General features: G+C 35.8%; 1 protein-coding gene across 15 annotated transcripts in view; it reads left to right on the forward strand.

The window, feature by feature from the left end:
• Positions 1–24,711, forward strand: part of BAZ2B (bromodomain adjacent to zinc finger domain 2B) — a 168,207-nt gene that overhangs the window by 104,479 nt on the left and 39,017 nt on the right. For 12 of the 15 annotated variants that reach the window (XM_085304298.1, XM_085304293.1, XM_085304303.1 and 9 more), the window contains 10 exons: positions 4,323–4,532; positions 5,144–5,542; positions 7,865–8,477; positions 9,666–9,962; positions 12,217–12,277; positions 12,948–13,056; positions 13,324–13,425; positions 22,415–22,625; positions 23,813–23,905; positions 24,034–24,095. In XM_085304298.1, coding sequence (XP_085160424.1) covers positions 4,323–4,532; positions 5,144–5,542; positions 7,865–8,477; positions 9,666–9,962; positions 12,217–12,277; positions 12,948–13,056; positions 13,324–13,425; positions 22,415–22,625; positions 23,813–23,905; positions 24,034–24,095 — 2,157 coding nt within the window. The remainder of the gene's footprint in view (positions 1–4,322; positions 4,533–5,143; positions 5,543–7,864; positions 8,478–9,665; positions 9,963–12,216; positions 12,278–12,947; positions 13,057–13,323; positions 13,426–22,414; positions 22,626–23,812; positions 23,906–24,033; positions 24,096–24,711) is intronic. The other 3 variants (XM_085304302.1, XM_085304307.1, XM_085304296.1) reach the window with 2 other exon arrangements.

Here is a 24,711-nt window from a genome sequence, read left to right on the forward strand (position 1 = left end):
TCCATATGTACAAAACTTGAGTAACTGCTGTACCTTATGTATGACTGTATTGCACTTTCTCAAACACTGCAATGCTGATGACTTCCATGTGCTTTTATTCTTTTCTTTAGAAGCCTGCCCTGTTTGTTACTGAATATAAGATCAACTGAATAAATAACTATTTATAAAGAATAGTTATTTATTCAGTTGATCTTRTACTGCCATGTTTGTTACTGAGTATAAGATCAACTGAATAAATAACTATTCTTTATAAATGCAAATTCATTTGACATTGCCATTTCAGCCTCACAAAAGACATGTAAAATGGGCTGCCCCTCTACCAATGCCCTTCTGTTGATTGTCTTAGGAATTTCTGGGATAAGGAAGGCCAGTATGATTTGCACATATGGTAAAACAAAACTCTCCAGGAGGACAAGGTGTAGCTGGTGAACTTCTGTCTCATGTTTGAGTTAGTTTCCTACCATTGTTAGTGTTTAATGAGCAAGGAAACAACGGCAAGATCTTTTGGTGAGGATCTAGTTGTTACCTATCTAGATTCCAAGATTAGAGTCAGGAAAGCTGGGTTGTTAACCCTACTCTCATCCTTTATCTTTAATATCTCCTTTTGGCATTTGTCATGATGCATTTTCTTGTTAAATATCAGTACTTTGAAATCACAACTGAAATCTTATTATACCATCACTCTGGTGACTCTTTGATGGGACTCTCCCATTGGGTGATTGGGAAGGGCTGCTTTGTTGGTACTCTTACTCAGTYTAGATAACGATGAACATTTTCCGTTAGCATAACCATCCAGCAGATTTTCTAATGTCTATAAACTGAATCACAGAACAGCTGAGGTTGGAAGGGACCTTGGGAGATCTTTTAGTGCAACCTTACTGCTCAAGTCAGGTCAACTACAGAAGGTTGCTCAGGATTGTGTCCAGTCAGGTTCTGAGTATATGCAGAGATGGAGCTTCCAGAATTTCTCTGGACAACCTTTTCAGGAATTCAACCACACTAACAGTAAAAAAAGCTTTTTTTGTGTGTTCTCATGGAATTTCCTGTTTCAGTTTGTGCCTGTTGTCTCTTGTCCTGTCAATGGCACCACTGAGAAGAGTCTGGCCCTGTCCTCTTTCTGCTCTCCCATCAGATGTTTATAATCATTGTTAAGATTCCCCTTTGTGCTTTCTCTTTTCCAAGCTAAGCAGTCCAAGCCATCTCAACTGTTTTTTGTGTACAAGATGCTCCAGTCCTTTAATCTTCTTAGTGCTGTTTGTTGCACTTGCCCCAGTTTGTTCGTGTCTTGTATTGGGGAGCCCAGATTTGGATGCAGTACTCCAGAGGTGATCTCACTGATGCTGAGTAGAGGGGAAGGGTCACCTCCGTTGACCTGCTGGCAATGCTGTTCTTACTGCAGCCCAAGATACTGTATCACTGTTTTTTCTCTAAGCTATTGAATTGCTGTCCCTTCAGGTAAAGACCAGCTATTCCAACTTCTGTTGGTTTCAGCTATGTCAAAAGAGGTTCTGTTTGTTTATAAAGTAAAAAAACTCTGAGAAAAGCTGCTGTATTTTACTATATAGTTCAGTTCCTGCTGTGTTTCAAGACATTTGATTGCTTTTGAATTGTATTGATTTCTATGTCTGAAAATGTCTTTTCTTTCTTGGATGGTTCTCTTTTGAAGTGGTGCATCTGTGTTCTTCCCGTATTTGAATTTATTATGCTTAAATTGTTTCAAAGCCAAGCATTGTAGCTAGTTGTCCTCGTTTGTGTGTCAGACTTCTATCTCAGATGTTGCTAAGAAGAGCTTGCACCTTTATTTTTCAGAAGAATGTTCCTGATTACTTTCTTGGTGTAATAACTTCCCTATTCAGTTGACTACACCGTGAGAGGATAGCAGRACCGCAGAGCTGACTAAGGGAATGGAGTATCTCTCTTATGAGGAGAGGGTGAGAGAGATGGGACTATTCATCCTGGAGAAGATAAAACTCAGAGGGATCGTTTCAGTGTTTATAAGTATTTGATGGGATTGTGTCAAGAGGACAGGGCCAGACTCTCCTCACTGGTTGCCAGTGACTGGGTGAGCGGCAGCAGGCGCAAACAGAAGCCCAGGAAACTCTACTTGAACACAAGGAAACATTTCACTGTGAAGGTGATTGAACCGTGGAGCAGGTTGCACAAAGAGGAGGTTGAGCCTCTATCCTTGGAAATTCCAAGTGGACATGGTCCTGAGCTACCTGCTGAAGCTGACCTGCTGGAGCAGGGGGTTTGGATCAGGTGATTTCCTGAGACCAGCTGCTATGTGATTCTGTGAAAAGCTAGATTCATAAGATACAGTAGCTAGTAGTTGGTGAGTGAAAGTGAACACAATCAGCTAAGTAAAATTGTTCATAAACTCTTCTTTTACTAGATGTTCCATACATTCTGAGGAAGTCTAGGTTATCAATATATATTTCATCAGCACTATAAATAACTGGCTGTTTCTGTTTTTAGGAGATTAATTTATTATGATGTTTTGGGTGTTTCCTCTTTAAAGTATGGTGATGAATAGAGAACTATGAAGGGAAGAAGGTAGGATACAGTTGTAGAGATGTGATTCTGAGAGTGTAATTTTAGTCCTTCATTTTATGACCCTAACCGTTATGAACAAATAATCTACGTCTGTACCTAAAATTAGACAGGAAGATAAAAAGATATAATGTAAGGGAAAGATTAATGGGATACAAAGTAGGTCATCCACAAACATGCAAGACCTACCGTAGCAGGTGCAGTTTAATTAAAACTTTATGCATATCTGAATATATTCAGAATGTAGTAACTCGTCTATAGTACCAACTGATGTCTTCTTGAATTAAGCAGATAAAAATATATCCATATAAATACAGTTAAGTTCTTAAGATTTCTCAACAGTTAAGCAATGCATTTTGATATGAAGCACCTTTTAATAGTGGTAAGTATGATGATGTAAGTATTGCTCTGTTCACCACCGCTGCTTGAGAAAGAAAACCTAATTAAAAAAGATACAAATACCAGCCAACTGACCACTGAAGTTTGAGGCATAATCTACTTAAAACTTTCATGTTTAGTAGGTATTTCCAAGTAGCATCCCACAAGGTAAATTCATTTCCACTCGTAATAATGTTTTATGAGTTCCAGACAATTTCAGTAAATTTGTTCTTTTAAAAGCCCTTGTTTTATGATATACCTGCTACGAACAAGACTTGAAAAGTAAATTGTGTCAGTGTTTCTTAAGGAAGAAAAAAGTATTCATAAAGAACAATTTATTTGATGTTCTTATTTCTATTGTAATCTAGAATTGCTGCAAATTTTTTACTCTAGTCACTTGCTCTTGTTGTCCAGTAGAGGCAGCTATCTACTTTTTGCCTAACTTCCTCTTTACAGATTCCCTCAGTGACTCCATGTGCACAGTTTGGATGCTACTTAACACTGTTCTGTCACTGCCCTACATCTGTAATTGTTTCATTCAGTTCTTCACCTTCTCATATCATTCTGCCAGATCTTTGCTTATTAAATACACTCTTTTTTCATGCATCTCTCACATAGTCTCCAGCATAACACAGTATGCATGCATATCTTTCAATTTTTTTTTGTAAAATGCACATACTCCTTTTAGTTAGTTTCCCAAAACCTAACTTTTCTTATCTATTGTATTTTAAAACCTGGTCTTGCAGTTTCAGCGCTTCACAGTTCCTGTGTTTTTGACACTTTTCTTTCCCCCCACCCTCTTCAGCAGATAACTGTTTCTATTGTTTCATGAATTGTTTCATGAAATGCCATGTAAGTCTGTGATACCTCAGAAGAAGTAGGATTTTTGAGAAGCAGTTCTCAAGAGCCACTTGTAGAGTGTATTTTTTTCAATATGCAAAGCATAATATTGCTGAACAGCATGTACTGTGAAATTACATGTCAAGCAATGTAGTTTAAATGAATGTGTCATTGAAACATCTTGATTAATCTCGTATGTCTCATTCTTTCAAAATTATTTTAAAATAATACCCTGGTTTTTAAATTTGTTCGAAGTAGTACATTCTTCAKGTGTTTGCTAGACCTGATTTCCAGACTAGTTTGCCAGGCCTGAGTTTGATATGTTGCTTTTGAAGTGTGGTGGTGCCTGCTATCCTGACAATGATTGTTGTCCCAAAATGGTTTTGGTGGAACCTTGCAATGTATTTTATTATTTATCACCTTGTGAACAACTTCTTTTTGCGAAGGCTGTCTCCAGAATCAGGTGTTCATGGGTTCCTGAAATTAAGGCCAAGGATTAGATGATACAACGGTTAAAGGTGGGACATTAATAGTAGCATTCATCTTCTTTGTAGAAACCTAGGAAAAAAGCTGTGGAAAGCTCCAGTAACAGTGACAGTGATTCAGGCTCCTCTTCAGACACCTCAAGTGAAGGCATTAGTAGTAGTGACTCTGATGATCTAGAGGAGGATGAAGAGGAGGAGGAGGAAGACCAGAGTGTTGAAGAGAGTGAAGATGATGATTCTGATTCTGAAAATGAAGCACATCATAAAAACAAGAACAAGGTATGACACCTCATTGCTGCTAAAAGTCTTGTAACTGAAAGCTGTTTGTGAAAAATTGATCTGTTAACGATTGTGCCAGTGAGCAATTGTTTACTTGCACATTAATGCAAGTTAGGAATGCTTATTTTGGTTTTAATTTATGGGTTTTCTGTTTGTTTTTTCCCCATCCTTTTTGGGGTGGAGAACCTGATAGTTAACAGTTGGTAGCTCATCAGTTTTGATACAAAGTAGAAAATAAATAAAAAGACATTAAGTGCTGTGTGCTGATAGTGTATTGGAACTGTCTTTCTGTGGATACTGCGTTTTGTTTGCAGGTTTTTTTCCTACTATAGCAGTTAATTTTCCTCAGCAGCCAGTTGGAGAAAAAGAGATTTATAGTCAAGAATACATTTCAAAACCATTATGTTTTAGAACTGTTTCTCTATTAAACAGTATGTTCACATGGTGAAATTATTTAGGAAAGACTAAACAATAAAATATAAGGTTATTTTAAAACTATTATTGTTCATTTTCTGTCAAGAATAGTATAATTGTTTTATGAGGATTGATCATGTAATTTTTATTCGGCATCTTTAATTGACCTAAAATAAACAAAAATACGTATTTTGCAGGTGCTAATGCATAGTGGTGTAACCGATGTGAAAACAGATGGACAAAAAACACATGAAAAGTCCCAAGAAAAAAGAACACACCAGCAGATACCTCTTGTGTCTGATTCCCAGACTCACTCACCATTCCAGTCCCAGCAGAAGCAGCCTCAGGTGTTGTCACAGCAGCTTCCCTTTATTTTCCAAAGCTCTCAGGCAAAGGAGGAATCTGTGAACAAACACACAAGTGTAATACAGTCTACAGGACTGGTTCCCAATGTGAAACCTTTGTCTTTGGTAAATCAAGCCAAAAAGGAAACCTGTTTAAAACTTATAGTTCCTTCCCCTGCCCTACTCAAAGCAGGGAACAAAAATACCTCTGAAGAATCTGCCCCTTCGACCGGTGATGTCAGATCGAAACGGGTGAGTCAAAGTCACCAATGACATAATTTTTTGTAACCTCTCATGTTCTTAACAAGGTATAGCACTCTGTTGTAAAGCTCTTTGAAATGTTTTGAAATACATATCTGTATTTATTGTTGAATCACTCTTATTTTTGACATGCCTAGAACTGATGTGAATTTTTGAATGACGTAATTAGCTAAATTGTGTGGATCATTATAGGGTCTGAACTACTTCATTTTTTCCTTTTTTAGAGCAGCAAATATTATACTTCAAATTTAAAAATAGTTCACTATACATTACCAATGTCTTGAACTATTCTGTTATCTTGGAGAAAAGCAAGTAATTTACTTGGCAATGCATATGTATATGTGCATATCTAAATGTATACATGATGCAATTACATACGCAGCTTATTGTCACATAATGCTGAACCTTAGTTTTGCGCTCATCGCATAGTAAAGTTCTACAGATCTTTCGAAAGTCAACTATGTGCTGGTAAGAGTACCTTGTAAGATACATGTCAGAGCCTACCTCCTCCAAATGTGTTTCAGTTGAGAAACTATTACAGATTTTATAAGGAACTACATACCTGAATATTTATGTGGATCTCTGTAAGTCTCATTGGTTTGTATTTGGGATCTCATTCCCAATGTGGCCAAAATACACAGGATAAATTAAAGACAGAATGTAACTGCATTTGGAAGGGCTTCAGCATGGTGGGTTATGAATATAGAAGTTCTATATTTCATTACATCCTGACAAAAAGAAGAAAGGATTGTGTTGTGCATCTCTTAAGGAAGTTTAGCAGCTTAGATCAGTATATTACATTGAGAAAAGTACTCCTGGTAAATAGTCTGGCCTGAATGCTTTTCTAATGCTTCTCCTAGTTTCAGCTGTAACACTTCCCATATTTTGTATGTGAGCGTGGCTTCTCTTGGTTTCAAGGTGGATAGATTTAAGTAAAAGTAACTGAAATTATCTATATTAATCATGATATAAATCATAGAGCTGAAAGCCTTCTTTTTTGAATAAGTAGTTATTTTTTTGTGTGCTTTTTGTTTTGTTTTTTAAAGACAGGAGGATATTCACAGATGGATAGCTATTAAAACTCAGTATAGCGTTTACAATAAATTTGATCCTCCTTTTTGCTGATCAGGAATATGCAGTATGTTTACACGTATATATCTTGGCATTTCTGTAGCTTATAAAACAAAGAATCTGTATCTACAGATTCTCAGTTCCTGTATTTTATTACTGWTTAATACAGCTGATGCATTTTTATTGACTTATGATGGATTTTCATAATTTATGTTCAGTTAGATTTGAATGGAAACAGGAAGAGAATAATGATCTAGTATTTAAAAATGTTTAGGCTGGGTATTCCTAAAGATTAAACTGAGCTCATTTCATCAATATGTAACTGGTGAGTGTTTAGCTGGTGATTTCTCACCCATTTAGTAATTTGCCTTTCTGTAAAAATTTTACTGGAAATGTAGTGCATGAATTTTTATTTTACAAGTTTTCGTATTTTAATATTCAATTTTAAATGATAGTAACTTTTATTTTAAAAGCACCATCTTTATCTATTTTGTATGAATATGGCTTTTTATTACTGTGCATTCATTCTGTTATGATTCCTTCTATCAAGGAAGATCTAGATACTTTCTTTGTCCTTTGAAGAGTCCTGACAATAAGGCAGTGTAAGCTTTATCTGTTATTTCTGATGCAATACTAAAGTTTGTATTTAGTACAAACTTAAAGTACTAAGTTACTTAATTATTTAAAGTAATTAAGTAACAGACAGTAATATTTCAGAGATCAAAAAAAGGTTGTAACACTAGTTTAGAGTAGTACAATTTTTTTATGGATTTCTRTATCAATTTTTGCTATAACGTTTTTGTAGCCTGTGTTGTATTTACCTTGTGATTCAAAATGGATTAATTCTAAAACTAGATTTACATTCACTAATGAGACTTCATATGCTGAAAAGAGTAAAAAGAGGATTTTTTTTCCCTATGGCATTACCTTTTGATTTTTTTTCCTAATGATTTTTTTTAGAAGATTCATATTATCTTCATGAAAACTACTGTCTTAGGGTAATGTAGCAAGTGAAAAAGCTTCCCTCTGCATTTTAGATTAGCTTCATCTTGAGTTTGTGGACTAGTCTTTTCCTCTTCAATTTATAGTGAAAATCAAGTGTGAGCCTAAAGCAACTTCACATTAATCATATCTTCAGTTGTAGTTACCACCTACTTTTGACTTACTAAAATGTTGAAGGTTGAAAAGAGTTTTCCTGGCTCAAAAAATATTAATCTCCCTCTTCCCTTCTTATTTCTGTAGGAACAATATAAACAGACATTCCCAATAGCACAGATGAAGAAACAGGATTCATCTAAGAACTTGAAGAAGGTTATTGCAGCTTTGTCAAGCTCTAGACCAACTTCTAGTTCACCAGCTCATCAAAAACACACATCTTTGGAAAACAACCATTCTAATCCATTCCTTACAAATGCACTTTTAGGTARTCACCAAGCCAATGGAGTTATTCAGAGCGTCATCCAGGAAGCTCCTCTAGCACTTATTACCAAACCAAAATCACAGACCAAGATCAATGAAAGTGTAGCCACATCTGTTAGTGCCCCTTTTTCTTCACCGGTGAACTTGAGTGCATGTGGGAAAAAAACAGCTGGTAACCRGACAGCTGTTCTGCCCTCTACCTCTCCTGTGTTACCTACTTCAGGAAAGGATAAAACAGTCAGCAATAATGCAGTAAATGCAGTAAAAACACAACACCGCCTTCATTCTGCAAAACTGGTAGTGGAGCAGTTCAGAGGGGCAGACTCAGACGCCCCCAGCAGTAAAGACTCTGACGACTCAAACGATGATGATGACGATGAGGATGATGATGACGATGAGGATGATGAAGATGATGATTCTGATGATAGTCAATCAGGTGGTTTAATCTTTTTAATTGGAAAAGTAGAAATGTTATTTTTGAAAAGATGTGTTTCCTAGAATTTTTTAATATGGATAGGAAATGTGAGGTAACATGGCCCACAGTGTGTTTTACAGATATACTGGAAAGTTCTGCGTTCCTCCTCGTCTCCAGTAGCTGCATATCCAAAATCACGTTTCAAATATTCTGATTTTTGTTCTTATGACAAGCATGCTTCCAGCTGTCGCGGTAAGGGGTCTTCAGGTCCTTATGGAAGGGCTGTCAAGGATCAGACTTCCAGATGAGTTGCCCAGCTTAGGCTCATATACTGCGTAGCTGTCAAAGTACCCAAAAGATTGGAGAGAATAGGCTGGTTGATGGTCAATTTGGGCTTTGTTCAGGAGAAGAGTAGTGAGTGAACAAGACTAGAGAAAGGTACCAGGATAGTTGCAAAGCCTTAAATGTTTGTAGACGGCTTTCACATTACAACTTTAAAGGCCCTTAGGCAAATCAGAAAGGCTAAGCCTAAGGCTAAGCCTTTCAAGGCGGAGCTCATATTCCTAGTGATTTATTTTCTCTTCCGGTGCCTGCATCCCTTGTGTCCAGCTCCACCTTTATTACTGTCTTTCTCCATCTCTTCCATAAACCCTATACTAATCCTCTTTTTTCCCTACAGCTTTAGCCTACCTTCAGTTCCTCACCCATTCGTGCTTTACCTTGTCTTGACYTCTCCTTTGCCCAGATTGTCACATCTCTAGCCTTGAACAGCTTTCAGCCCTGTACCTGGTTCCTGCTTCCTGCTCTTCATGCTGTATTTCACAACCTGTAAAATGCCCATCCTGTGCAGACGCTGCCTGATTCACAGGAGATGTCTTAGCTGTAGCCAGTTAAAAGGCAAAGAATCTCTTAAAATACTGCTTCTTCTCCATCTCTTGGCTCCTCAATAACAATAATAAAAAAAATCGATCCCAAACCACAGTGCRTGATCATGCCAAATTACTTTATACTGTCATATTTATAGTCATTGTTAAGTTTCGGTAAATTCATTATAACATTCTGTTGATACTCAGAGACATTGTAAAATATTTTTAAGGGAGAAAACCTTCTTACTTAATAAAGCCATGAATTTGATGAGTGTTAGAACTGAAGTATAGTTGCTCTTAGTTATCCAGTCACAATGTGCCTTTTACTACAATTTTTTAACAGAGTCTGACAGTAATTCTGAGTCAGATACAGAAGGATCTGAAGATGAAGATGATGAAGATGATAAAGATCAAGAGGAATCAGATACAGACACTGAGGGAGAAAAACCTCCACTGAAACTGAGTAAAACTGCTCCGTCTGTGAAGAGCTCTTCCATTGGTCTTGGAGCTCATTCCACACCACTTAATCTCCAGATAGCAAAGACCCCAAGTTCTGCGCCAGCTGCCTTATGTCCTGAGTCCCATCCTACAGTTTTTATTGGGACACCATCCTCTGCACTTGCACCAAGTACACACTGTGGTATCTGAAAGTCTTTTTATATAATACAGTATTACATAAAATTGGCATGTATTATAAAAATCTTTATAAAAAGTAATTAAGACACTGTTACCAAGTGATATTTTCCCAAATGTTTTGAGCAGATAATATAATCAGTCAGTAGAATTGGGTGTACTGATGACCTGAACCTAGCACTTAGTTCAGGACATTTTCATTCCAAACCATTGTGGTAGTATCAGATTCATAGTTATTTTGGAGAAAGTAGTATTTAATAGCTAGATTTTATGTTTATTATGTAAAAGACCTTCATTATTTAGTCTTTAGTATTTACTAACATTCTCTAGCAGTTACTGTAGTTCATGTTAAATTCCTATGCATTATAATTTGCATGCAGAATCTTTTATTTATGCCCTTTCCTCAACAAATTCAGTGATTGTTTCATTGAAATATAACTTAATTCATTATTTTTAAAGTATTCGAAACAGAATGTGTGGATTACACCTAGCAAGTATTTCTAAAAGGTGTATGAAAAGTACATTTAGTAATTTTATGATGTTTGATAGTGTTCATAATCTTTCATTTGGTGAGTAATTTGTAAGATTCAGTAATTAGTACTGCTACAGAAAAGTCTGCATTTTTTAAAGTCAGACACACGTATTTATTGACACAGTAACAGTTAAATTGCGTACTTGCTACTTAGCAACTTGATATTTCTTTAACAAGTAAATAAGTAGGTTTTAAATGAGGATATACATTTCTAAATTGATCTTTATATTTGGGGTTTGGTAGAGTAGGAAATACATGCTTTGTCATTGAGGGCATTAACCTTGAAAAAATATAAGGGATCTRCTTGTTTTTTCTCTCAGGATCAGGCCTGTTCATTTTACAGTTTGTAAATGATTTCCCAGGTTTTAGGGGTAATCCAGATTCTTAAAACATGAAGCTAATTTTGTTGCTCAGTAGTCTACATTGGTTTATGCTTGTAAAAGGCCGATGGTGATTTGTGTCTGCTTGTAGATGGAGGTGGGAGGCACAATACCTTAAATTTGTCTACCTAGTTTAGATGTAATACTTTTTGCCTACTAAGAGTCATCATTATGTAATTTAAAATTGTTTTTGATCTGTCTTACCTAAAGGTAGTCAGTCACTGAAGAGATGTCTTCTCTGCTTTTTTTTACTGAACAGCTCCTTTTTGAAATTCACCTATATTCAGACAAACAATGTTTTCCCCCCAGCATTAATGCCTAATGAGTTAAGGTAATGGTCGTGCTTAAGACCACAGATAAGTGTCCAAGAAGATTGCCTGCCAAGAGTGGACAGTTTGTCGATGAGTACTATAGAGGAGAGTGGTCATGAGTTGCTTACAGACCATTCAGCCATCTCAGCAGAGAGCCTGTGCTGTTAAACCATCTGACACTCCTCCAGGCTGTAGAAGTCAGAGCAGCTTCAGAAATGCTTCAGGAGTGCAGCTTTATAATGATATTCTTCCATGTCCATTTCTACTGGCAAGAGATATGTCACATTCGTTGCACAGGCTCTAAACTGCCTTTTTGAGAGATGCGTCTTCTCAGAGTTTACCTATGTCCATAGTTGATGTCTTACAGCTCTCTTAAGTAAAAGGCCTAAGAAAAGTAGCAACTTTCTGCAGTCTGTAAAACCCCATTGCTGTCAAATGTCTGTTGTGTTTTTGATTTAGCCTGCGATGAGCAATAAACATGTAAGTAGTAATATGAATTCTGAATAACTGGAGAAATCCCCAAAATATTCTCTATTTGGGATTTGACTGCAATATATACACAGTGCTCTTTGAAAGCTTAATCCAGTAATGTATGGATTTTTAAAGAGCTTTAAAGAATGTGTTCATTCTCATCCTCTGTACTGAAAAAAACCATTTTTTCTACAAGTGGCAACCAATTATTTTATCTTACCTCCATATAGGACCTGAAAGAGCTAAACAAGACCAGGAATTCTGTAGAGTATGTTCATGTTTTATCTCATTTACAATTTCAGAAGAAAAAGATCAAAGGAAACCTAGAGAAAAAATATTTTGAAAGAAAAATAAGAAAATATTTTGAAGAAAAATAAGAAAATATTTTGAAGAAAAATAAGTTAAATTTATTTTCTTGTTACTTCAGGTGTATATAATGGAGAAAACATAAAAATGGCTTATTTTGTGGTTTGGGGCTATAAATATAAAAAATATATTTTAGGAACACATTGTTTTTAGACTTTTTTGATGTTCGTTCTTAGGTGTTAATCAGAAGTTCTATTTCAGGTATTTCAAAAAGACGAAGAGTAACAGATGAAAGGGAGCTGCGTGTTCCTCTGGAGTATGGGTAGGTGGCATATTTACTTCAGATTTGGTAAATGGAGATAATACCTTCAAAAATCATTTGGTAAAGAAATGGCATTTTAAAGTATTTGAGGCTGAAATACATTAAAAGAATCATAGAATCAGTAAGGTTGGAAGGGACCTCTGGAGATCATCTAGTCCAACCCCCCTGCTCAGCAGGGTCACCTAGAGCATGGTAGACAGGGTTGCATCCAGGTGGGCCTTGAAGATCTCCAGAGAAGGAGACTCCACAACCTGTCTGGGCAAGCTGTGCCAGTGCTTCAAGCACTCAAAAGAGCTTCAAGGATTTAGGTTTCTGACTCACAATTACTCTGGATCTCTTTGGAAGTGTCATCCTATTTCACGTGTTAATTCTTTTGTCTCAAATTCCTGATCTGAAATCTGAGATCTGAGCCTGAACAGATCTCGTATAGTTGTGCCAGAGATACAGTTCTAAGTAGTTAGAAACCTGGTAATATGTAAATAGCTTGATATAAATCCATATGTATTCAGAATTTGGTTAAGTTGCATAATGAAAGTTTCTATTTTTGCCTAAATGGTTTTTGATACCCTGTCACATTTTAGATATGATTCTTATTTTTCATGTAAAGTTATTGAACTGACATTATTAAAAAAAGAGAAAAGTTGTATGCAACTATTTCTTATTATTCTAGCTGGCAAAGAGAAACACGAATAAGAAACTTCGGTGGTCGTCTTCAAGGTGAAGTAGCATATTTTGCACCTTGTGGAAAGAAGCTGAGACAGTATCCTGAAGTAATAAAGGTAGGTTTGTTTTCTAAATTTCTGTATTCTTACGCTACTAAGCATGCTCTTAATACAAAATGTGATTTTTCTTCCAATAAAGTTCCTTATTTCAAAAATGTCCTGTGATGTGAGGCTTAATGTATCTCAACTTTTTACTGATTTGATCTCTTAAAAATGCATATTCACTTTATAGAATATGCAAAACATTACACTCAGAAAGCTTTACATCAAAGCTGAGTTGTAATTATTTACAAGCTGAAGTGGAAAAATATGTGATTTTTTCAGTATCTCAGCAGAAATGGAATAATGGATATCTCAAGGGACAATTTCAGCTTCAGTGCAAAAATAGGAGTGGGTGACTTCTATGAAGCCAGAGATGGACCGCAGGTATCTGCTTTTTAAAAAGTAAAGTTTTTGATCCAAGGGACAGTAACATAAATAAATTTAGGAGTAAAGCAACTATTTTTTTTTCTGCAGTCTGGAGCATTGCTTGTTTTTAGCTAATTCCTTCTAAAAGTTGTGTATGATTTTTATAGTAGTTCTTGTGATAAGCTGAGGGGCTGATCCTGGGTARTATTGAAAGCCTTCACCTCTCAGTGACTTCAGTAGGAGGTTGCAGGTGTTCAGCATGCCTTGTGATCACCTCTAAGCCTGGATATGTTTAGTAAGAAGGAACTTAATAATAGGTATTTTATCTCAGAAAATGCTCAGATATTTCTGAGTAAAATCTTTTTATTACTATTTCGTATGAACTCAGTATTTATAAAAAAAAATCGTTATGTGTTACATCACACTCTTCATATATTCATCTTTATAATATATCTGATACAGCTATTTCAATACCTGTTTGTTCTGATCTTCCTGAAGAGTTAGATTTTTACAGGAAGCAACGCTGAGTATACCAAGTACACCTTACATCAATATAACTGTTAAACTTTATGTGGAGAGCCCACACAAGGATAAGTAAGATTAAGATTGTATAGAAGTTAATATTATGTTTGTTCTGTACTTTGTTACTCTGCTTTGGTCACATTACTATTTCATTATGGTGTGTGAAGGGAGCTTGGACTTCTATCTGTGAATGTATTTGCTATTTTAAAAGATAAGGGTCTTGTGTATATTACTGCAGGCATGTGGACAGACGTCATGCTTTCAGCAACCTTGAATGCTTGTCCTAGTTCACGCTAGGTAGTTGTGACACTTTGTGGGCATATGTAACATCTACATAGAATAAATTAAAAGGTATAATATAGCCTCAGTTCATGATAAGCAGCCACTTCTAGTTAATGTTCTCTGATTCCTGGCAACATTGTTTAAAACTCCTTTGTGTTTGGCCTTCATAAACCAAAAATTATATGTACGTGTATTCATGAACTTCATTATGCACCTCAGTAATCTTGATCCGAGTAATTCCTARTACTAGAAGCGTAACGTAATGTCAGGGTATCTGTTCTTTTTCTACTCTGTTTTCTTTCTCATGTGTGTTTCCCATATTCCTTCATTTCTTGTGGTCCCCTGTAGTTATCTCTATCATCTTCCTGTAATTTATGGGACAATTTGCAGCTTCTTCCCTTTGATCCCGTAAACCCTTAGAGAGAAGCAATAGAGGAGGGGCCGCGTTCACTTAGGCAAGCTTAGTAATAAGCAGTACTAAGTTACTGTACATCTCGCTGTAGTTGGTACTGGTATAGTTATTGTAAGTTCTGTGCAGAAGTAGGCAGAGGAAAAGGGTACTCATAGAAAGGGACTCCAGGAGGGCAGCGAAGAAGTGGGAAGCGCTGCTTTGTCGGGAATGGCAGAATGGATCAGTTAGATATTTCAGTGACACAGCTGAGCACTTCAGTGACGGGACCGTGTTCGTGCACTGTTAGGAGCGAGTGGTGCCTGACCTGTTCAGCTGCCGAAGCTGGCCCAGCTCCATAGCCCTTTGTGAGTCCCTCCTCAGGCCACCCCGGGCAGAACGTGCTTGCTGCTTGACAGAGGCTCACAGCTTGTCACGTGCCTGTCACACGGCAGAGGTGCTCTGGTCAATTTACCCGGGTTTTCTGTTGAGATTGAACCCCTAATCAGGACATTTTTGTTTCTCACCACTTTATTTCAAGCATAAAAGCTAGATTCTTGCACTTGCGTGTTCTGTATGTGCATTTCATGGAGATGACTACAATTCCCAGACGGGACAGGACTGATTTTCAGTTTTCTGAGGTTGCAATTCAGAGTTGCTCCCCTCATCTGGGATGGAGGAAGGAATGATTTAAGAATCTCGGAGAGGCCTAGGAATATCTTCGTTCTGAAGGTATTATAATTAGAGCACATCTATAGAGGATGCTTAACTCTGGAGAACAATAATTATAGGTAAATAGTTTCATTATTTAGTACCCAGGGAAATGCTTGCTGTAATATAATGGATATTTGAAATTCCATCTTTCCTGAAAGCGGTATTTGTTCACAGTAACTACATTGTCATAAACCATCATCTTAGTTGTTGTAGCGTATCTTTGTTTCTGTTACCTCAGTGTGATATGGTATATTTTCCAGTCTTTGTTTTTGTCTGTGCCTATGTGCTTGCAAGCCTACTCTTTACTTCTAATTTTATGGTGTACTTACTGATACTTATATAGCATAATTCTAATGTATTCAGTGTTTGATAAGATCATAATTATTTATTCTTTCACTACCTGTCTTTTCATATAGACTTATGCTAAAGATAATCTATGGATGTTACACTACCTAATTTTTAAATGTATTGACCAGCAAGAGATAGCAAGGTCACAGAATACACTCTGTTCAAGTTCAGTCCAAAACTCTGAATGTTTGCTGTTTTTCATCCTTAGCTGACAGGAGGGTCCAAATATGCCATTTCTTGATTCAGTCAGAATTCAAATCTCAATTTGTTAAAGTAGAAATATTTACATGTTAATTGGTAGGCTGTTATCAGCTATAATTTACCCACTAGACAGTGCAAGTTCCTTGCATGTGTTTTGGTTTGACAAAAATACAGTTCACTATCCTCATTTTTTTCATTTATCAGTCCCTTCTTTAATGAATTTTTTTTTAGGATATGTAATTATTTTTTCCAATTCTGATTCTTTAAAGATGTTTTTAATGGAGTTAAGTAAAATAGATCAGTAACAACAGCTTGTTATGATTAAGATGTGCTAAAATTTATTTACTTTTTATGTACCATATTTTGACATACTAGATAATAATGCAAACAGTTGAACTGTGCTCAGATTGCTAGTTTGTAATATGTGATATTGATACTTTATGAAGAGATTGTCCACCTTTTTTAACCAACTTTATTTAGTTGCCCAACTGTAACACTCAGTATATGATAATGAACTTCCTGAATTTCTTGAACTGTTTCTAATAATTTGATTTCTGCTTCTACTCTGGCTCCTGTTGTTCTCTGCATCTCTCAGTTACTCTTCCCTTTCTTCACAGCATATTTCTGTTGTCTTTTGAGATGTGCAGCACACATGTCAAGTGATTATATAAGTTTTTAAGAGCTCAAAGACGGAACAAAATGAAAAGAAAGTTATCTGCGGGCTAGAAGAGCGGAATGGCCTATAGCAGGCCAAAAATTTGCAAGTTACTTGCTTCTGATACTGGCAGTGTGTGAACAGACAACCAGATGGAGGTTCCTTAATTCCCATGGTGTGGTTTGTTMAGACCAGTGGTTGTACAGCTTTGCTTCTCTTTGTGTAGCCTGGCTGCAAAGCAGCATGTCAGGCAGAAGTTGGCTGCGAAATAGGTTGCAGAGAAAGCTTGGGAAAGCAGGTATTGATTGACAGGACTAGGAGGCTTGTAAACAGCTATGTTTTAGAGATGGATGTGAAAGTGGGGTGAGGAGGTGGAGGGGGCACTGAGCCTTATACACTGGAGTGGTGTGGATGAGAACATTGCACTGAAGTAGCAAGTGGAAGAGAGATTTCTGGAGTGTTACTGTGCTGTGCCCTGCTACATTGCACCTTACGGGCTGTGATTAACATATTGCAGGAAGGGTATTCATCACAAATAGCATATTTGGCTCCAGCCCAGAAAGATTCTAGTCACTGGAATCTATCATACTCACGCTGCGGTGGGATGCTACACTTGATGTGAAAAACTTTCTAAGCATCGAAGTTAATTGAGATGCGTCAGAGGCTTAGTCATTTTGATAACAGAAGTACATTTAAGTTACAACATCCAGTAGATACAGAATATATCCTTGTGTCCCCGATTATCGGATGTGTTCTGATAAATTGTAGAAAAAATACTCTCTTCTAAATTTTCTAGGCAGAAAWTCATATTCTTAGTGCTGTTAGGTGTTCTGGATTCAAGTAGAACTAAGACCTAAGCCCTAATCTTCTAATTTTTTTATTATTCTCTCATTTTCTTTCCTCATAGGAAACAGTTCCTGTTTGGGCAGTGTAAGAATGGATTTAAGCCTCTAGAAATAAACTGATATGATTGACAGATACGCTGCGTTTTTGAACTGATACCTTTTTTTTCAAGGATACTTGAACTAGAAAATGAATTTGAGTAAAGCACCTTCATGCAAAGTTACTAAACGTATGAAATAAGTAATTGAGATATACATTTGAAACACAGGATATTTTTTCATTCCTGTGTTTGGAGTATCTTAATTCCAAGAAACTAAGAAACTCCGTACCTGTTTTTATTTTTGGAATAATGAGAGGGATAAAAGAAAGGTAGGACTATGGCTATTAAAAAAAACCCTGTTTTATGGAGTAACACTACTTTTGTCCCCAGTGGTATGAACTTTTATTTAAACTTTAGTTATAGACTTATTCACTGGCTATGAATAAGCCTTCTGCTATATTTATTTTTTTAAATATAGATTGGCACGTTAGTGATTGCTCACATACATCAGACAGGACTGAGGAGGATTATTGTTTTGTATGAGCTGCGTTGGGGTTGTAGATCCTTGTAAGGAGTGATTTACTCTTGGATGATTCTCTGCTGTGTACTAGTCCTAACACTTCAGTTAATACCTTCATAAGGTTTTATGTAGTTACAGAAAATCCAAATCTTCATGCAACTCCCTGCGAATCTCTTTTAATTCAAGGTGACATTCCAGTGAGGGTAAAAATACAGGCATTTTTACCTGATGTAACTCTTTGGAAGTAACCCATGATACTGAGTTCAGGAATGAACCAGGTTGATTATGGCAGGGTAAACATGACTTGTTTTTCCAGTAATCTTTTGCATAAAGGTGGTAACCTCTCTGTTTAAAAAAAAAGGGGGGGGGGAAGGAAATCTTTTTCTGAAATGTCTGTGTGCTTGCCCAAGGGGTTAGCTGAATCAGGAACCAGTGAAGGAGAAAACTGCTTAAAGCTGTCTTTTTTTCATCTCCTTTGTGTCAAGTAAGACTCATTTTCACTTCAGAGTCTTTATCCATTTCTGATTTATGGTGCTGCCTCAGAACAAGTGCAGAGTATAAGATGAGAGGTCTCTCCCTTTTAAGTTTACTGTTGTGAAGCTAATAGATACCTTTTTAGTGAATAATTAAAGTCTGAAGTGTTTATCAGAGGTAAAATTCAAATACTATATAGAGCAGCCAACTATAAAATCAGTCTTATACATTTTTAAAGGTGTTAGTGATCTTCTTCTAGAAACCCTACTTAAAAATATTTTCCTATTTAATTCTGTCATTCAGTTTAAAATATTTGTTTTTTACTTTTCTCATAAATACAGACTGAAATTAAGGGTGAGGCTTTTCTTTCTGAATGTGTTTTGTTCATTTGTCTGGTTAACAAGCTTGGGGTTAGATTCTGCTTCCACATGTAGTTATCTAGATACCTTTGAATATTTCTTCTAGCCTCAACTTCAGAAGACACAGGTCTCATCTATTTCCTGTGTCACAGCTGCTGGGCCTGAGCCAAATATCCTGAGTACAGTAGAGTATTTCAGTAGGCAGTAGATGCCTGAAGGTGAGAAGCTGAATTAAGTTCTTATTTTCATCAGTTGATTTTCAATGAAAAAGCAATGTTTCGCAGTATTATTTTTTTTTCTAGTGTTTGTCTAGTGAAACTTGCTAATACCTAAGCAACTGTATGCCCTGTGTTGTGCCATAACCCTCTGTTTTTGTATTGTCAGACCAACAGAACATCAGATAGTACGTTTTTTGATTAGAAATGTATTTGGGTTGGATTTTACAAGACATCTCAGCGCAAGACACAGATTATTAGTTAATTTTCACTTTTGAAAACTTCGCCATACTGGTCAGTATCTTTGTGAGATCTGGTTTTTATAACTGGCCCTGAGCATGTGCAGCTGGAGGAGCACTTACATGCAGACCTGTAATGTGTATTTCTATCTTAGCATGCTCTAAGTGTAGAACTGCGTTATTATCTAATAGTATAGTGGTTAAGTATAATACATGTCTGATATTACTTCAAATTCTAAAAATACGAATTTTATTTAACTGTTACTAACCTGAACATAGGAGAAATGTCATGGTAGTTAGATGTGTGAGACTAGAATCTCCAAGCATGCTTTCTAAAAACCACATCGAGAGGAGGACTAATATTACTGTTTATTTTTTTACATTAAAAATTGGTAATAGGAAAGAAAATTTCATTTTAAAGGCAGTCTGTTTGTCTTCTCTTATCACAAGACTCATTTTCCATCATATTTGAGCCACTGTAACAATGAAGCTATCACAAAAGTTGGTGTTAACTTTGTAAGTTTAAATGCAACAGTCAGATTCCTCAACAGTCAGATTCCTCAGTTTGAAAAATATGTTGTTCAGAGAATGCAACTGGTTTAAGGATTGAGTCAAATTACTGACTAGGTCTCAGTAAGATTACTGACTCAGCCAGTCTTTAGTAATGGTTCATGAAAGATAGAAAGGTACTTCAGGTATTCTCTTCCAAAACAAATAATTCATCTCTCATTTTAAAATACTGGACAAATTAGCCTCAGAACTAGGTTTTTGGCTAGCATAAACCAGAGTTTGCAGTGAAGCACTGTTCATTTATGCCGTTTTAAAATGTTTGTCTTTAGACTTTAGTGCTATATTAAGTAAGTGAATATAAGGTGTGTAAGTAAGTGAAGAGTGCGTTGGGTCTTACGTTCTGTCTCCAGCAGCAGGTGTTGCTAGACGTCTAGGGAGGAGCCTATATGGTAACTCCTGCCCTTATCTCAGCTTCCAAGGGGATTTCCTCAGTCTTCTGTGGTTTGTGACGTCTTAATGGCTTTCTTAGATTCGTCCCCCTGCCCAGTCCCAGTCCTCTTACACTTCTGGAATCTGGCATCCACGGTCCCATTTGGCAGGACATGTAATAGTCTACTCTCCATTCCTTGCAATGACATATTTGGCTTATTGAGCCTTGCTTCTACCAGCTTTGGATCATTGACTCTAGCATCTGATTTGGGAGACACTGGACAACTGTCAATACATGCTGATCATCTCTGTGACTCTAATCATCTTGTAGACCTCTGTCTTACTTTTGTGCTGATAGAATACCACGTATTTAGTATCATGGTATCATGGACCATAAAAAATAYAGATAGAAGAGAAGTCTCTGTTACAGGAATTACAGGATTTCAAGTGCCTGAACCATGGGTTCTTTTCGTTGTGTTCCTTGAATTTTGTTTTTCAATCTTTTTCTCTGCCACTTAAAAGAGATACGATTTGCTAGGTTGAAGGTYGGTGTGTGTGATAAAGAAATAATGTAGTAAATCCAGCTTACATTGCTCAACAATACAAATTGAATCTGTGATAAATTGCAAGTTAAGTACTAGACACTGAAATTAAAACATATGTGTAAGTCTTAAAATAGAAGATTAAGCAGCTTCCATTAAAGTCATACAAGTAATGATTTTGGATTAAGCAGTCGTTAGCAATGACGCATTCTACATTTAGTAATATGACCATAATTCAGAACTCCTTGTGTTTTAGAACATAGCTAATAACATAGGCATTTGGAAGGTCTGTAAAATGTGGTATGTATTTATGTGATGGTCTTAACTAGGAGTAGTTCAGACTTGGAAAAAAGTATCATTGTGTGTACTGATAAACTGCCTTGGGATCTCTGTGTTTCATTAGGAAACTACTCCTTTTACAGAATGTTGTAGTAAACATTTCTAATTCATTCTGAGGAATTAGCAGAAAGACTTAAAAGACTGACAAATTAGGCAAACAAAATTTATTTTATGGTACAGCAAAATCAATTTCATTATTTATGCATGTTAATATGAAAAATTTCATAATGCAGATCTATTTTTGTGACCATATTTTAATGAATGTGTGAGGTTTTTTTTCAGGTGACTAGCTTTCATTCTTGGTTTAGCAGACATTATGAAAATCTGTGACAGATCTATAGTCAAATTATGAAGCAGTCCTTAAAGATACTTAGCTTCTATTTTTTTGCCACGGTTTTCCGAAACTTAGGAAAGTGGTGAAAAGTATTGCAGTTTTGAAACACTCATGCTCACTCAAACAGGATCACATAGATTGAGCTATTGTTCTGATTAATGGTCACAATGATACTAGTACTTTAAAATAAAACTATTTCAATATGAAGACTGATTAGATATTTGAATTAACAAAACATTTGAATATTTGAAATTGAAATTCTGCAAAAACCAATAATAGTAATAGGAAAAAAAGTTGAATTTATTGCTGCATACTTTGTTTTGTTTAAGAATATAGTGTCCACAGCTTTCAGTTACGACTGTAGATAGAGTATAAAAAATTACAACTTTTGGTTACTTTCAGTTCATGTTGGCTCAGAAATTAATTTTCAAGGTTGGAACATTAAATTCTATTATAGAAAACTGCAAGATGAAAATGAGTTAGCGTTTTTTTTTTTGTTTACTTACTATAAAACTCATGTAGCCAACACCCAAATGTTTGAAAACCAACCACTGTTTTTGGTTTTTCTGTATGCTAAAGTTTCTGTAAACATGAAGAACTGGAAGACAGTGACCCATTGCTTGTCACGTTCTTTCATATGACGTTGACCAATGGATTATACAAGAGTAGAGAAGTTATTTTTAAATTGACATATTGAGGGATCTATATTTCTACTTTATTAAAGGGTTGAGAAATTAGTGATTTAATCAAGAACTGATTAAAAGAAATAGAGATGTGCTATGTAATAACTGTGTATGTCAATAAATAAAATTTAAAATTGTGCATAGTAGTACAATTTACAAAAGCTTTGTAGGGAGAAGCTCTCAATATATAGCTTCTGTGTGTCATCAAAATGTCCTACTACCCAAATATTCTAACAGATGTTAAATACTGTATATATAACTTATTTTCATATATAGACATATGTGCTGTTTAGGCTGTTAAATATGTTGTGAATTTATTTTCTTTTCCCCTGTGTTTATAATACCATCTGTGAAATGTGTCAATTAAAAGGGTGTGCAGTGGTGTCTTCTGAAGGAAGAGGAAGTCATTCCCCGTATCAGGGCTATGGAAGGGCGCAGAGGAAGACCACCAAATCCAGACAGACAGCATGCAAGAGAAGAATCAAGAATGAGACGACGCAAAGGCCGACCTCCAAATGTTGGTAGCGCTGAATTTCTAGACAACACTGATGCAAAACTGCTAAGAAAGCTACAGGCTCAAGGTAAGAAATACATTTCTGCTTTCACAAGCTGAATGTAACAGTATATGGAGACTTAAGTTTTGTAAAGAGGAGTAATGTCTTTCACTTGTGTGATGATATGCAGCAATTCTGTTTTGGAAGCCTATATACTTCTGGCATTTTTTTTTTGTTTTATTTGTTACAGGGCAAGTAAATGTATATATGATTCAAAAGGAGAAATGTTCGGGTGTGCATGCACACGTCTAAGAGCTTAAGCGATAGTTACTTAGATTTATAAAATTAAAAATGCAGACATCCAGTATTCTGGTGGTTTTTGTTTTAAATAGGCAAAAAYGAACAGATCTTTCCAGTCCCCTAACTCAGCTCAAACAAAAGTGAAGTTACTAATTTTGCAGAATGCTATTATGGAGGTCCTGACCCTCAGTTCTTTGACTAGCAACCTGAATTTAATCTGTAGAGTATCCTTCCTACTGCTTTCTGCATTGGTGTGTCCATGGAACATATGGATATCCTAAGTCACAGTTTACCCAAATTTCGTTAAGATATTCTCACTTAAAGTGACAGAATGTTTCAGGAAGTTAGTAATTATCAAGGAGTGGCTAGCTGCTAGTATTGGCACTATAGAATACGGTATTCCCAATCTCTTATGGCATTGTTAAAAAAGGATTAGATAATTACATGAATAAATTTGTAAGGAAACTAGTAATTCCATACTTCTGAATAAAATGCTGTTTTAGTACCTGGAATGACTGTTTTATACTTTAAAGGAAAGAAGAAATGTATTCTAAAATGAAGCATCAGTTTTAACCTGATGCTGTTACTTAATAGAGAACTTTTTTCTTCCAAAAATTACACATTCTTTCATGTAGAAAATACCCATGTTCATTTGTGAGGGTTGATGCTACATCAGGGTGGACACACACTCATATTGTGTGTGTATGTATATAACTAAAAATATATATTATATATACATATATATACACATATACATGTATGTATGTATATATGTGTGTGTATATATATGTATATAACTATATACATACATACATACGTGTGTGTGTTTATATGTATATATGAAATTCCCCTAAAGGTATTTTGGTAGTTAGATGTCATCTTGTTACCTCATAAGAGTGTCTGGGAACAAGAGCTATAACTATATTGTTAGACAGCACTGTTTTCATGAACTTAGTATTTCCTTTTTGTCACAGAAATAGCTAGACAAGCAGCACAAATAAAGCTGCTGCGAAAACTCCAGAAGCAAGAACAAGCTCGAGCTGCCAAAGAAGCGAAAAAACAGCAGGGTAGGTGTCAGAATTAGGAAAGCTTATGCATGCTTCCAGATGAACTTAAACTATTGATATGAATTTACTTTTTTGCAGAAACTAATTCTTTTATTTATTTATGTATTTATTTATTGCTTTACCCATAGCTATTATGGCAGCTGAAGAAAAACGAAAGCAAAAAGAACAGATAAAGATAATGAAGCAGCAGGTAAATTTTATGTGATTACTAAAGAGGCTCTTTAAATTTATTATGTTTTATTTTTTCTTTTTTACGTTATCTGGTAAGTTATTAGGTGTGCTTATTACAATGTGAATATTTTAAATCTAATTTTAAAGAGCATACATGTGAAAGTCTAAATTGCACAGTTATTCATGTTGTCAGAACACCTCAATCTTGTCCATGTTGGTTTAACTCCCAGCAAAATGTAATTGTTAGGCAATATTGAAGAAATGGAAAAACTACTACTACAGGATAGTGATATGGTCATGTTATTTGTTTCCCATGCAAACAAATAATGGTATATCCGTTTGTAGGAATAGTAGTGTACTTGGCTTCTTCAGTGATTCTTGCTGTCTGTCAACAGTTTTAGGTTGATTGCAAAAAGGATTCTATCTCAGTATGCCAATGAATTAATGCGTATTTTTAAACCTACAGGTATTGTTAAATACTGTTACAGCAAATGCTTCTAACAAGAGGGAGAATGTCCTTGTATAAACTTTATTAGATGAGGCTACTTATGGAAGCAGATTTTTAATTGTTATATAATATAATGAACATTTTAAATTTTGAAAAAAAGTTCTGAAATTTGGATGTTGGAAGAGAG

This window comes from Rhea americana, unplaced genomic scaffold (assembly GCF_003343005.1).
Source record: "Rhea americana isolate MKP2758 unplaced genomic scaffold, rheAme1 scaffold_206, whole genome shotgun sequence".
In the NCBI taxonomy this organism is placed as follows: Eukaryota; Metazoa; Chordata; class Aves; order Rheiformes; family Rheidae; genus Rhea; species Rhea americana.